This window comes from Emys orbicularis, chromosome 1, assembly GCF_028017835.1.
Source record: "Emys orbicularis isolate rEmyOrb1 chromosome 1, rEmyOrb1.hap1, whole genome shotgun sequence".
Classification (NCBI taxonomy): domain Eukaryota; kingdom Metazoa; phylum Chordata; order Testudines; family Emydidae; genus Emys; species Emys orbicularis.
In genome coordinates, this window is record NC_088683.1 from 204,711,062 (window position 1) to 204,725,620 (window position 14,559).

The following is a 14,559-nucleotide window of genomic DNA, read 5'->3' on the forward strand; positions in this document are numbered from 1 at the left end:
CATTAGAAGAAGGATAAGAAAGCAATTTAAGAAAAACCAACTAATATATTTAAATGGGAACTTGTTTGGATTTTTCTTCCTCCCCCACCTTTTCTCCTGGTTTTGGGAAACCCTATCACTTTTAATAAGGCTAATAAGATAGGAAAACAAGGATATTCTTGATATGCAGAAATATATATCTAAATAAAATCCATTGTGCACTGTATGTCCAAGGCAAGTAAGATACCACTCAGAAAAAAAAAATTAGAAATGCAATCAGTTTTAGACAATTAAAAACATTTTATTAATATTACTGTACAGTCACAATGCATACACTTGAATTTACCATGACTGGTCAAAAAAGGGTGGGATATTTAAGAGCACTCAGTGTTGGCCTAACTCTGCTCCCACTGAAGTCAATGAGAGTAGAATTAAGCCAAACATTAAATGCTTTGGAATATCCCACCCTCAAATGTGCAAGAAAAAAAATCTAGGGGTAACTGAACAGATTACTTCAGATCCAGAGCACAGCTAAACAAATTTATATAGAAGAATTCAGTTCCCAGAATGAAGTATTTTGTCGTTTAATACTGTAGGTCTCTCTACATTAAGGCCTGGTCTACATTAACCCCCAAATTCGAACTAAGGTACGCAACTTCAGCTACGTGAATAACGTAGCTGAAGTCGACATACCTTAGTTCGAACTTACCACGGTTCAGACGTGGTCCACACGCGGCAGGCAGGCTCCCCGTCGACTCCGCGGTACTCCTCTCGCCGAGCTGGAGTACCGCAGTCGACGGCGAGCGCTTCCGGGATCGATTTATCGCATCCAGACCAGACGCGATAAATCGAACCCGGAAGTTCGATTGCCAGCTGTCGAACTACCGCGGTAGTGTAGACCTGGCCTAAGAAATAAAACCATTTCAACAATCATCAATTTGTTTAATAATAAATAATAATACATAGCTCTTAAATAACACTTATCAGTAGATCTCAAAGCACTTTATAAAGGTCAGTATCATATACATAGTACAGATGGGGAAACCAAAGCAGAGTGGTGAAGTGACTTGCTCAAGGTGACCCAGCAGGCTAGTAGCAGAGCTGGGAACAGAGCCCATATCTTCTGAGTCCCGGTTCAGTACTCTATGCCACACAAGGTGAACCAGTGCTGACCACAGCTTAATTTAGATACAAATTCATCTATTCCAGTTGTTGAAAGAGTTAGATTTCTTAGCACTGACAAACCTTTGACTTTTCTTACAATGTGTTTCTAAAAATTATTGTAGTACTGTAGTGTCTTATTCTAACGGGGCTGGTTCCAATTAATTTCTGTTACAAATGCCTTTGTCAGCAAGGAAGAACATTTGGTTTACTTCACTAATGGGAATATCCCTCAATGCAGGGATTGCGTCTTCTTGAGATTTCTTCTGCTGCTGATTTTTTGCAAAGTTATCTGTAGGAAATATGACAAAAGACATTTCACTATTCCATGGTTTAAAACTGATGGTATAAACTGAAATGCTTTGTTTTCCTGCTAGAAGTGTTGCTAGACTCCTACACTTCATCAACATAAAAGCATACTGCTCTGATTTTACATCACATCCAGCTACAACCTAAATCCTATGCAACGTTTAACAGAGTGAAATTCAAGAAACATCCCACTTTTAGTAAACCAGAATGATGCTGTAAATGTCTGAAAAGCGAATACATTTAGTTGGTACTGTCAGTTTATCTACAGTAGATGTTAACATTCTGCTCCCTCTAGCAAAGCAAGTTCCATAGTGCTGATTCAAGAAAGACTTGGGGCTAAATTCTGCCTGTGGATGTGTGCTGCTGACCCTTTTCGTTCTTGACCGCAGCAGCTTTCTATCAAGTCATCAGTCTAGTCACCATCTTTACTGCAGAGTCTACACTTGGCTCTTTCCACTTCAAAGAACAGTTCAGTGGAAGCAAGTGAAAATAAGTCAATGAAGCATGCCTTAAATATTAATTTTGTTGGTTTTCATTAGAAGTGAATGGACATGGCCAAATGGTGCTGTCAATTGGGACAATTTAGCTTTAGCATGGACTCAGATTCTAATGATCTGGGTAATTTTTGAATTCTCCTATGTTCTTGCTCAGGAAAAGCAGTTATCAGCAAATAAAAGAAATACCATCTTGAGAAAGATGGGAAAATACTGAGGAAGCCACCTATATTTCAAGTATTCAGAACTGGACCAGTGGGCAGAAATAAAATCCATGGGAAAGAGTAGCAAATGCTAGACTGTAATGGTTGTCCTAAAGAAGATACATTTGGAAAAAAACAAAACAGTCAAAACTTGTAGTTATAACATTGTATTGAAATGAAGTTTGAACAAAATATATAATTGTTTGTAACAGTCCTGTAATCATAGAATATCAGGGTTGGAAGGGACCTCAGGAGGTCATCTAGTCCAACCCCCTGCTCAAAGCAGGACCAATCCCCAGACAGATTTTTGCCCCAGATCCCTAAATGGCCCCCTCAAGGATTGAACTCACAACCACCCTGGGTTTAGCAGGCCAATGCTCAAACCACTGAGCTATAATACACCAATACATTAAACATAGGTGCAAATTCAAGGTTTTGAATTTGGTTTAGTTTAGTAATACCAGCAAGTATGTTTACAGTGATTGTCAATAACTTTTGTAGAAGGCTTAAGAACTATACAAGAAAATTATCAACTACCTGTAATGGTGTGCATGGAGTTGAGTGGAGCAGTACTCATCATGTTAATACCAAAGAGTAGTATATAGCCAATTCCTAAAGTAACTAGAAGGTATACAGGCAAAGCAACTGCCCAGTACCTGCAGAATAAAATATTTATTTTTAAATGACATTTCGCAAAAGAAAGTCTTTAGTAAAAAATTATTTCCAGCTCTAAATCAAGCAAGACAGTACAGAAGTAGAAACAAGTACACCTCTACCTCAATATAACGCTGTCCTCGGGAGCCAAAAAATCTTACCTCGTTATAGGTGAAACCGCATTATATCAAACTTGCTTTGATCCACCGGAGTGCGCAGCCCCCACCCCCATCCCCCAGAGCGCTGCTTTACCGTGTTATATAGGGTCGCGTTATATCAGGGTAGAGGTGTATGAATTTAAAGTGGATAGAAAAAATAGTTATAGCTAAGACCACCACACTAAAAACAGAAGACCCTGAAAATGCAGTTCATTAACTAAGGACCCATTGTGACCAGTATGGAATAATAGCCAAATAAATGTCTTAGACAGTTTTTTTGGCAATTTAATTTAATAAAATTTACCATGATATTTCAGAAAAAACCTTAATTAAACCAAGCTGCCAAATTACTTTAAGAACATAACAGACAGGTGTACTGCACTTCATTTTAGCTTGCTGATAATTTTTCAGAGTAAACTGTTGTTTGTGAAACATTACTTTACATAAATACTGTAGCTGTTTGTGAGGAGAAACATTAAATCTTCTTTTTCAAGTTGGATTAAATGTAAAATATTTTAAATGTAAAAGGACACTGGCACAATTTTTCTGGGTATGTGTTTGTTCTTTCACATGTTTAACAGTGAATGAATTTAACCTACTTTTGAGGCCAGTATGTTAGTCCCAGTGAGAATAACCAAGATTCAGGAACATACGCCCATACAAGGTATAACACTGTGCAAAAAGAGTAAAAGTTAATATTTTGATCATAATTGTACAGTTTACATTGTTTTAAGAGACAAATTAATTCTAGATCTAGTTAGCACCGTCATTACAGAGGATACAAACAAATTATAAAAATTTTCTCTATAGATTCCAAAAAGCATCTAAATAGGTCTACTGAAATACTGCAGAGAATGCTACTATGAACACAAACTATGCCATAGGGATGCAAACTTTATAACTGATGGTACTTTAATTCTCTTCTTCATATTTGTTTTCTAATTCCAGAATAAAATAGACAAGAATTCCTTGCATCATTTGTCGATTTTTAAAAAAGGTTAAAAATTTAATTTAAAATTAATTTTAAACATTTGTATTTTAAAAACATTGGTCCAAGGTATTTCTCTAGGTCTTCAGAAATATGTACAAATGACTATGTATGTAGAACTATATGACAGCACTAAACCACAAAGGGTCTAATTCTGCAGTCAAAACTAGCAATGATGTTAATGCAGGGGCAGGCAAACTTTTTGGCCTGAGGGCCGCATCGGGTTTTGGAAATTGTATGGAGGGCCGGTTAGGGGAGGGGGGCGTGGCCCAGCCCCCACCCCCTATCCACTCCCCCTTTTGGCCCCGTGATGGCCCCCCCGGACTCCTGGCCCATCCAACCCCCCCCGTTCCCTGACCCCCCCCCGGAATCCCCGCCCCGACTGCCCTGCGCCACCTCATCCAACCCCTCCTCTCCTTCCTGACTGCCCCCCCGGGACCCCTGCCCCATCCAACCACCCCTTCTCCCTGTCCTCTGACTGCCCCCCGCCGCCCCATCCAACCCCCCCGACTGCCCCCCCGACCCTTGCCCCCATTCAACCCGTTCCCCACCCTCTGACTGCCCCGACCCCTATCCACACCCCCACCCCCGACCACCACCCCGAACTCCCCTGCCCTCTATCCATCCCCCTCTCCCCCTGCTCCCTTACCGCACTGCTTGGAGCACCGGTGGCTGGCAGTGCTGCAGCTGCGCCACCCGGCTCAGCACAGAGCCAGCCATGCACCGCACAGCACAGAGCACCGGGTCAGGCTGCGCTGCCCCAGGAGCTCATCGCCCTGCCGCCCAGAGCATTGCACTGGCGGTACAGTGAGCTGAGGCTGCAGGGGAGTGGGAATAGCGGGGGAGGGGCTGGGGGCCAGGAGCTCAGGGGCCCCACGGGCTGGATGTGGCCCGCAGGCCGTAGTGTGCCCACCTCTGTGTTAATGGGTAATTTGACTACACAAGGATAGCAGGATTTAGCCATTAAACACCCCACCCCCAACAAATTAACTCCCAAAACGAGACATCTGTGGAGTACCAAATATTATTTTAATGGAATTCCACACATCTTGAATGAGATTTTCTTTTTTAAATACTTCAGTTCTTTACTACAGTATGCCACTTAAGGGGCTATCACAATAGAAACGATAAAATGTAAAGACCAAAAATAGGGATTAGGATAGCATTGTACTAGGTACTGTACAAACAAACACACAATGACAGCTCTTGCCCCAGAGAGCTCAAAAACTAGAATTCTGGCAAGTGAGTAAACATATAAATGGGGAATTGGTGGGGAAGGATAAAGTAACAGAGTCACTAGTCCTAACTGTCACAAAACTGAAACAAGAGTTACAACAACCTAGTACTGGAAGAAATGTTTTTAAAAATGCATATTTTACTGAAAATATATTTAGAATGGGAGTAAATTTGAGATTACTGATTTCAATGCCAATGAAGCAAGTATTAATCCAAAAATATTTCTCTTAAGAGGAACAGTAAGGTCAGTTTTGGCTCAAAAGTTAAGGTTTTACAACCTCTTAGATCAACAGAACAGTTACTAGCAAGAGGATACAGAAGATGGAATTCCAGAGTAGAGTCTCGGGAACACCCTTGGAGTGGAGCCCTCCTTAGCTCCATCCTTGCTGAGCTGCTTGAAATGGGAAAGGTTCTGGGATTCTTACAGCCAGGTGCTTTTCTGTCCCTGAAATATCTGGTGCTCCATTTTTCATCTCTGTCTTTGATATGCTAAATCTGAAGTCCCTAAACTATCCTCTAACTGTTGGAAGAGAAGGAGCATACCTTCTCTATTTAGTTTTCCCCACCCAAAAGCCTTATACTTGCTGCAAGGGAGTATGGGCTCTTTACTCCACTCCTTACCAAGTGAGTATCTCCAGCACCTTGCTCTGTTGTGGCTCATCATTGCTGAAAGCAGCAGCACAGTGAAACTGATGTGATTTTCGTCAGCCTTCATCCTTTGAGTATCAGTCCCCATTTTCAGAATTTGGGTTTTGCATCTTTGACTTCTACACAGGTCACAAAGTGCCAACTGTGTACACATGATATGCTGTACACTCAGCCTACTAGAAAGATTTTCAATTAACTCCCTGAAATATAGCTGTTCCCTCAGCACACTCAGCTATGTGGCCACCAGCAGCAGTATCAGGGAGAACAAAATCCAAAAGAATAATACAAGGGAGAACTGACAAGACTTGGATTACCCCATAAAGTTGCAAAATTAACAACAGTTCAGAGAAACAAGCTTGGGAGGTAATAACTTTTATTTGACCAACTTCTGTTGGTGAGAGAGACAAGCTTCTGAGCTTGGTGAGAGAGAAGCATTAGAGCCCGGTGTAAACTCAAAAGCTTGTCTCTCTCACCAACAGAAGTTGGTCCAATAAAAGATATTACCTCACCCACCTTGTCTCTCTAATATCCTAGGCCCAACACAGCTACAACACTGCAAATAATAGTTCAGTCCTTCTTTACAACTAATATCATTTTTATTACTTGAGAAGTATTAACACAGAGTTAATCTTTTTTAAAACTGCTACATCTTACTAGAGGCACTATTGTACAGTATTCATTTCTGCCTCTTAATACAGCAAATACATGTAGCACTTTACTCAGAAAGCAAACATACTTACTAAAGCCAAACTGGGAGCCTAAGAAAAGAACAAACCCATATATTGCTCTTTCAGGCAATGGGGCTGGAGAGTTTTCAACCATGTTAGTCTCTTCTTTTTAAATGAGAGAAAGAAATGAATTACAAGAAGCTATTAGTTACACATCACCTTAGGATAGTGTTGCCAATTTTCTAATCGCACAAAGCGGAACATTGCCCCGCCCCTTCTCCGAGGCTCTGCCCACGCTCACTCCATTCCCTCTCCCCCACCCTCACTCATTTTCACCAGGCTGGGACAGGGGGTTGGGGTGCAGGCTCCAGCTGGAGGTGTGGGCTGTGGGGTGGGGCTGGGTATGAGGGATTTGGGGTGAAGGAGGGGGTTCTGACCTGATGCAGAGGGTTGGGGTGTGGAAGGGGCAGCGCTTATCTCAGGTGGCTCCCGCAAGCAAGCATATCCGGCTCCTAGGTGCAGGGGTGGCCACAGGGGTTCTGTGCGCTGCCCGCAGCTGCCGCCCCCACAGCTCCCGTTGGCCATGGTTCCTGGCTAATTGGAGCTGCAGAGCCGGCGCTCGGGGCAGGGCCAGCACGCGGAGCCCCCGTGGCTGCCCCTGCACATAGGAGCCACATGCCGGCCACTTCCGGAAGCCGAGCTGAGTCAGGGAGCCTGACTTAGTCCCGCTGCACTGCCAACCGGATTTTTAGCAGCTCATCAGCAATGCTGACCGGAGCCATCAGGGTTCCTTTTCGACCGTTCCGGTTGAAAACCGAATGCCTGGCAACTCTACAATAGGGATTTTGTATAGGTTTCAAAGATGCTGAGAAACCCGTGAATATGCTATTCCTCTCACTTTCATCTTCGATGTGGCTGGGGGGAATGGGAATCAAGTGGTGTGGTTCCTGGTGCAATGTGGGTAGACCCATACTACTAGCGCTACCTGTTGCCACGGCTCCTAGCAGGGGAACCTGCAGTCTAACTGGATTAGTAATTGCTGGCATAGACAAGACGACGGGGCTTGAAAGAAGCAGTATTTCCTGCTCATCTCAGCACCAAGCACGTTGTTGGGCAGAGGCTGCCCCTGCCGGGGCGAAGACCCGTGCGGAACCCGGTTTTCCTTGCAGCGGAGATGGGCACCCAAAAGACGCCTCACTCCACTCCGGGGCAGCGCGGGCAGAGTACGGCCCGTGGGTGCCAACCCCCGGCACCTTTCGGACCAGCCGCGACCCTCCTCGCCCTCAATGCGGAGACGGGCTGTGAACTAGGTAGGCCCTCGAGTAAATCCAGCGACACCGGGACCTTCGTCCCATCCCCTGCTCCGGGGCGCTTCGCCGCGGCCAGGGCCAAGACCCCGGTGCCTCCCGCGGGGGGGCGGGGGAGCGGGCAGCAGCGGCGCTGCAGAGAGGACCGGGAGCCACATTCGCCCCCGCGGCGCGGGCGCCGGAGGCTCTCGGTGTCCTGGAGGCTGCGAGGTCCTCAGGACTTGGGCGTCTCCTCCCACCCCCGTGAAAACTGCCGCCCGCGCCGCGCCAAGCTCAGTGCGGCCATTTGACACCCCGGGGGGAAGCAGCAGCACCGGGCCGGGGCGGCGCCTCCGGTTCTCCCGCTCTGCCCATCCCCCTCTCTCACCTCCCCCCGGCCTGCTCCGCGTGCGGCCCGGGACTCCCCAGACCAGTGAGCGAGAGAGAGGAATGGGGAGGAGCGCCCAGCCCAGCCGTCCAGGACACATCCAGAGCGCAACGCAACTTCTTTCTGCGCGCATGCGTGGTGAAACGACAGACACGCGTGAGCTCCGAAGTTGTCGCCTGCGCATGACGTTAAAAGAAGCCGTCGGACCCGCTTTCCCGCTTGCGCGGTCTCTACCAGCAAGCGCAAGGCGCCATCGACGTGTGTCTCTTCCTCTCGCGCAGGAAACGCAAGGTCCCGAGGAGCCCGTTCCCCTTTCTAAAATCCCTGACGTCAGAAGGCAGGCAGCCAATAGAAGGTCTGGGAGGAAGGGGGGCGGGGAAGTGGTTGTTTAGCCTGAGGTTCCGCTCGTTGGCCGTGGCGCCGGGCTGTGCGGCTGAGCAGGAAGCGGGCGGTGTCGCTGCTCTCGGGGCTCGCCCGGCCTGGTGAGTGAGTGAGCGTTGTAAGGGGTGCGCTTGGGGTGTCGGTTGAACGATCGTTTCTGGGTTCGCGCTGCCTCCGCCTCCTCTCCACGTGGCGGGGGGGGGGAAGGGTTGTGCTTAGCCTCGGAGACCCCTTGTACCCGCGGCGGGGGGGGGGTCACGGGGCGACCTCGGCTCCCCCGCCCCGTGGTGCTGTCTGCCAGGGGTGCCCCAGTGAGGAGGGGACAGGAGCCCGCAGTCCCCATCCGCCCGGGCTCCGGCGAGTCCCGCTCGCGCCCCTTGCACACCCCAGAGCCCCTGCGGCGGGGCCAGGCCGCGTCCGGTCGCGGGGAGAGGCTGCCGGGGCTCTCGGTCGCTGCTGGGTTGGCTCGAGGAGCTTCCGGCGCCCCCGTTCACGGAAACTTGGGCGAAGTGAACTAAGTGTCACGCGAGGTGGCGTCCAGCCCCCCGCGAACAGGGGCCCGGGCCCCGGCCTTCGCCCGCCCTCCGAGCCCCGGGCTTCACCAGCCTCCGCGCTTCAGGGGCGGGCGGGCGAGCGAGCGCGCGCCCGTCCCTGTGGTGACTGACCGCCGTGAAGAACTGGCGTTGTCTGCACTAACGTGTACCTGTGTCATGTGAAATGGGGTTGACGGGTTAGTTCTGTAAGTGTTACGATCAGCCCTAGTTCGCTTTGGGTCACAAGAGCCAAGACATGACTGCAGACTGCTTTAATTGCCCCGTACTGAAATAGACAGTGCCTGGGATCTACTGTATGATAAAGACTACAGGTAAGCGCCCCTGCGGGGAAACACGCACATCCGTCTGGACCAGGGTGCCAAGTCAGACAAAGGAACTTGGGAATCCTGAACACACAGAGTCTCTGGAATGGATAAAATTGAACCAGGGAGCTGAGGTGAGAGGCTGAGCTCTCCAGTCCGCAAGTCTATCAGGAAGGCAGCAGTTACAGGGGGCAACCTGTCTCACCCTGGCCAAGCTTGGGGTACTCGGCTTAAGCAGAACTTCCATAAACAGGCAAGGGTGGGCTGGGTTTAGGTAGGAAATGTATAGGCTTTTTTTATTTAAAACCCTATTCTCTCTCCTTGTTATGTTTCTGTGAATGAATAATTCACTCGTTTTTGAAGAACGTGTCCTGAACCACTGCATTTCATATTAGCCGCAAGCTCCCAGAGAGGAGTCTAGTTAAACCCAGTTGCACAAGCTGAGCTATACATGACTGGTAAATGAGGGATGTTGTAGCCTGTCTAAAGTGATCCTGTCTAAAGTAGTGTGAATTGTGGGGTTCTGCTCTGGGAGAAGTGCAGGTAGAAGCTTGCCAGTTGGAAGAAGTGCCCATGGAGAGACTGAGGCCTTGGCTACACTTGCAGATGTACAGCACTGTGAGTTAAACCTGACTTCATGCAGCTGAGTAGGGAAAGCGCTGCAGTCTGTCCACACTGACAGCTGCCCAGCGCACTGTTGTGGCCATATTTGCGGCAATTGCAGCGCTATTGGGAGCGGTGCATTATGGGCAGCTATCCCACAGAGCACCTTTTCCCATTCTGGCGCCGTGGATTGTGGGAAGGGGGCGTGGGTGCGGGGGATTCTGGGTCCTGTCCCAATGCCCCGTGATGCATCGCTTCGCATCCCAGAAATCCCTTTGTTTCCGTCCACCTTTGGCGCCATCTTTCAACGGTTTCTGTGCAGTGCGATCTGTCTGCGGGAAATGGAGTCCGAACTGCTGAGGCATATGCTGATGAGTCTCGCCAGCACATCACGTTTGGCTGTCGAACTATTCCTTAAGATCCAAAGTGAGAGTGAGGGTGAGGAGTCCGACGATGCTATCGCGCCGCGTAACACGTACGACACGAAATTGCTTGTGGCATTCACGGACATGCTCAGCACCGGGGAATGCCGTTTTTGGGCTCGGTAAACAAGCACCGAGTGGTGGGATCACATCATCGTGGAAGTCTGGGATGACGAGCAGTGGCTGCAGAACTTTCGGATGAGAAAAGCCACTTTCATGGGACTGTGTGAGGAGCTTGCCCCCACCCAGCGGCGCAAGGACACGAGATTGAGAGCTGCCCTGCCAGTGGAGAAGCGGGTGGCTATTGCAATCTGGAAGCTGGCAACTCCAGACAGCTACCGGTTGGTCGCAAACCAGTTTGGAGTGGGAAAGTTGACCGTTGGAATCGTGTTGATGCAAGTTTGCAAGGCCATTAATCGCATCCTACTCAGAAGAACCGTGACTCTGAGTAACGTGCAAGAAATAGTGGATGGCTTTGCACAAATGGGGTTCCCTAACTGTGGAGGGGCGATAGATGGGACGCACATTCCTATTCTGGCACCACCCCACCTAGGATCCGAGTACGTTAATCGGCAGGGGTATTTCTCTATGGTTCTCCAGGCGCTTGTGGATCACCGTGGGCGTTTCATTGACATTAACACAGGCTGGCCCGGAAAGGTGCATGACGCACGCATCTTTCGGAACACTTGGCTGTTCAGGAAGATGCAGGCCGGGACTTTTTTCCCAGAGCGGAAGATCATGGTAGGGGAAGTTGAAATGCCCATTGTGATCCTTGGAGATCCTGCTTACCCGTTAATGCCATGGCTCATGAAACCCTACACAGGGAGCCTTGACAGCATCAAGGAACGGTTCAACTACAGGCTGAGCCGGTGCTGAATGACTGTGGAGTGTGCCTTTGGCCGTTTAAAGGGCCACTGGCGATCTCTGTATGGGAAGCTGGACTTGGCTGAAAACAGCATCCCCGCGGTTATATCCGCGTGCTGTGCCCTCCATAATATTTGTGAAGGGAAGGGTGAAAGCTTCACTCAGGCATGGACCTCCGAGGTTCAACATCTGGAGGCTGATTTTGCACAGCCAGAGAGCAGGGCTATTACAGGGGCCCAGCGCGGGGCTGCAAGGATTAGGGATGCCTTGAGGGAGCAATTTGAGGCTGAAAACCAGCAGTGATATCTGGTGCCCTGCACGGGAGTGAAGTGCAGTAATTCCAATCTTTAGGAATCAGTGTCTGCTAAGCAGACTTGCAGTGCCTGTTTATTTCCTGGGCTAAGGAGTCTTTTACTTTATGCAATAATAAAGAATGTTTTCAAAGCCAAAGAATCCATTTATTGAAAAGAAAAAAAAAATTATTGAAAAGAAACAAGGCGGTGGAGTGGGGAACAGTACAATCACAGATTCGCGTATGTCCTGTCTGGTGTGCTGTGCAGTGAGTGCTGCACTTCAGGACAGCTATACTGCATGGTGATGGGGGTTGAGTGGTTTTCAGGGCTGGGTGGTGAAGATACTGGTGTTGGAGGCAGTGGGTGGCGTAAAGAACACGGAAGTTGGGGAAAGTGGGTTGGAGGTGACAGTGGGGCACAACGGAAAGAGTTTTGGGACAAGGGCTGTAGGGGGGGTGGCATTTGCGTTTGCGGTACTGCTCCTCTTTCTGCATGGCTACCAGCTCCTGGATAGCATCTGCTTGGCGCTCCAGGATGCTTATGAGCCTATCAGTGCTTTGCTGCCGGTGCGCGGTGCTTTGCTGCCGGTGCGCTGCGTTTTCCTGCCGGATCCTGCTTTCCCTCTCCCTCCAGTCCTTTGCTTTCTCATTCTCTTTAATAGATTGCTGCATCACTTCTTGCAGCATGTCGTCTTTGCTTTTTCGCGGTCTCTTCCTGAGTCTTTGAAGTCTCTGAGCAGGCGATAAGAGGGACGGCTGAGGTCTCAAGGTTGATGCAGCTGTATAGGCAAAATACAACATTTAACAGAGGCAGCATTGTTTATACCAGACAGAGTAATGATTCCCCCCACACTTAAGGAGTAGAAAACACACAGGGTCTACACATTAGCATACTTTTCCCGTCCGAAACAGAGCACATGCATCCCACGGGAGCCTCAAAATGGTGAGTAAGGGGGACTGATTGTTTTAGGGCTGCACTGTCCTCTGGGTTTCTGTGCCTTGGGGAGAGCCAACAGCTTCAGGGGGCACCTACACTGAACACTGTCCCAATGTTTTCCACAGGAGTTCGTCCTGGACGATATCTCGCTGCTGAGGGTGACCTGGGAAGCAAGGGAGGGTCTTCTACTGCAATGCGGCTTCCACCCTGGCCCATATGCAGCTTGCCTGGGTGCAGCAATGGTCCCCGCGGCACAGTGGTGCGGACACGTTAGCCTGGCTGGGACAAGGACCACGGTGGCTCTCCCGATAAACCTGCGCAAGCGCATTGCACACGTTCTGGATGAGACATTCCAGAAGATTACCGAGGCTGATTACCGCGATGTGATAAACCACATCAATGCACTATTCCACATCTAGGCATGCATGCCTAATCCTCCTCTCCCAAAGAGCTCGCACCGAAAAAATTCCTTCCCGAAAAAAAAAACCCGCTTACCGGGAACCTACTCTTCTGTTTGTCCTCCACCAAGTACCGGCCGCTGCGACCGGCTACCTTTCTCCTGGCTCGAGAAGAGCTCCTGGCTGCATGGCTCCAGGGATTCCGGGGTGTCTCCATCTGGCCCACCACCATCACTCCCGTTTTCCTCCTCCTCTTCCTCCTCCCCCCACCCCACACCGGCTCTGAAGTGTCCATGGTGTTGCTCGGAGTGGAGGTGGGGTTAACCCCTAGTATCGCATCCAGCTCTTAGTAGAATCGGCAGGTCGTGGGGGGAGCACCCGAGCAGCCGTTTGTGTTGCGGGCTTTGCGGTAGGCACTGCGCAGCTCCTTCACTTTAATCCTGCACTGCAGGACGTCCCGGTCATGGCCCCTTTCCATCATGTCCTGTGATACCTTCGGGAAGGTATCGTAATTCCTACGGCTGGAGCGCAGCTGGGACTGTACAGCTTCCTCCCCCAAACACTGATGAGGTCCAGCAACTCGCCATTGCTCCATGCTGGGGCTCGCTTGGCGCGTGGAGGCCTGGTCACCTGGAAAGATTCGCTGATAGCACTCCACACCATGCCGGGCTGAGCAAACAGGAAGGGGATTTTTTAAATTCCCGGAGAATGTAAAGGGTCGGTCACATGGTTGGCTACCTGAGGCCAGGGCAGTAGAGTTTGAACTGATGACCAGAGTGGCTAGAACAGGCATTGTGGGATACTGCCGAATAATTCTGGAGGCCATTCACAGCGCATTGGGCGGCCACACTGGCGCCTCAGCGCTGCAACGGCAGCGCAATACTCGCTATTCCTCTTGGAGAGGTGGAGTACATGCAGCGCTGCAACCACAGAGATACAGCGCTGCAAATGCCTTGCCAGTGTGCACGGGGAGTGAGTTACAGCACTGGGGGAGCCTTTACAGCGCTGTAACTCTCAAGTGTAGCCAAGGCCTGAGAGAGTGATCACAGGACAGTTTGCTCCTGAACCAAACCAAAAGCGTTTTATGAATTTGTGTTTGTGTTCATAGTTGTCTGTGATCAGTGAAGAAAGCACAGGCTGTAAAATGCAAATTACAAAGAAAGTGTTTTGGGTCAGTTTTGGCATGGAGAGACAAATTTCTATGAAGTTGACTGTTCTCTGTGGTCCATTGCGAAAAACTTTCCCGAGTCATGAAGCCTACAAAAAATCTTGACAACAGGCTGCTGGTGTGCTGAGTCCACATATGATCATGCTGACCAATATTGTCCCTTGGTTTCCTGTGTTTTCCCCCATCGGTCTATCCATCTCTTGTCTCTAGTTTTATACTACTCTTTGGCGCAGGGGTTGTCTTTGTTCTGTGTTTGTACAGTCCTAGTCTGTGATTGGGACTCCTCAAATAATAACACTGGTTATCTGGACTTAGGATATCTCCATTAATTTATTATTTTATCTCCTAGAACTGGAAGGGATCTTGAAAGGTCATTGAGTCCAGCCCCCTGCCTTCACTAGCAGGACCAAGTACTGATTTTGCCTCAGATCCCTAAGTGGCCCCCTCAAGGATTGAGCTCACAACC

General features: G+C 49.2%; 2 protein-coding genes across 7 annotated transcripts in view; one reads left to right on the forward strand and one right to left on the reverse strand.

Annotated features, from left to right (window-relative positions):
* Window positions 1-801: 801 nt before the first annotated feature.
* On the reverse strand, window positions 802-8,454 carry PIGP (phosphatidylinositol glycan anchor biosynthesis class P). 6 transcript variants are annotated; one of them, XM_065414867.1, is made up of 5 exons: window positions 8,407-8,454; window positions 6,571-6,663; window positions 3,558-3,630; window positions 2,684-2,802; window positions 802-1,432 (listed from the first exon to the last, which is right to left on the reverse strand). In XM_065414867.1, the coding sequence occupies exons 2-5, from the start codon at window positions 6,650-6,652 to the stop codon at window positions 1,302-1,304; spliced, it is 405 nt and encodes a 134-aa protein (XP_065270939.1). In that variant the 5' UTR covers window positions 6,653-6,663; window positions 8,407-8,454; the 3' UTR covers window positions 802-1,301. The 6 variants fall into 6 exon arrangements, with proteins under 6 accessions (XP_065270939.1, XP_065270947.1, XP_065270924.1 ...); XM_065414875.1 differs by lacking the exon at window positions 8,407-8,454 and adding an exon at window positions 8,173-8,356; XM_065414852.1 differs by lacking the exons at window positions 6,571-6,663; window positions 8,407-8,454 and adding exons at window positions 5,804-6,006; window positions 8,173-8,201.
* A 33-nt stretch (window positions 8,455-8,487) lies between these two features.
* The window catches only part of TTC3 (tetratricopeptide repeat domain 3), a 166,588-nt gene continuing 160,516 nt past the window's right edge, over window positions 8,488-14,559 (forward strand). The window contains exon 1 of the mRNA XM_065414830.1: window positions 8,488-8,527. The gene's annotated coding sequence lies outside the window, so the exon portion shown is untranslated. The remainder of the gene's footprint in view (window positions 8,528-14,559) is intronic.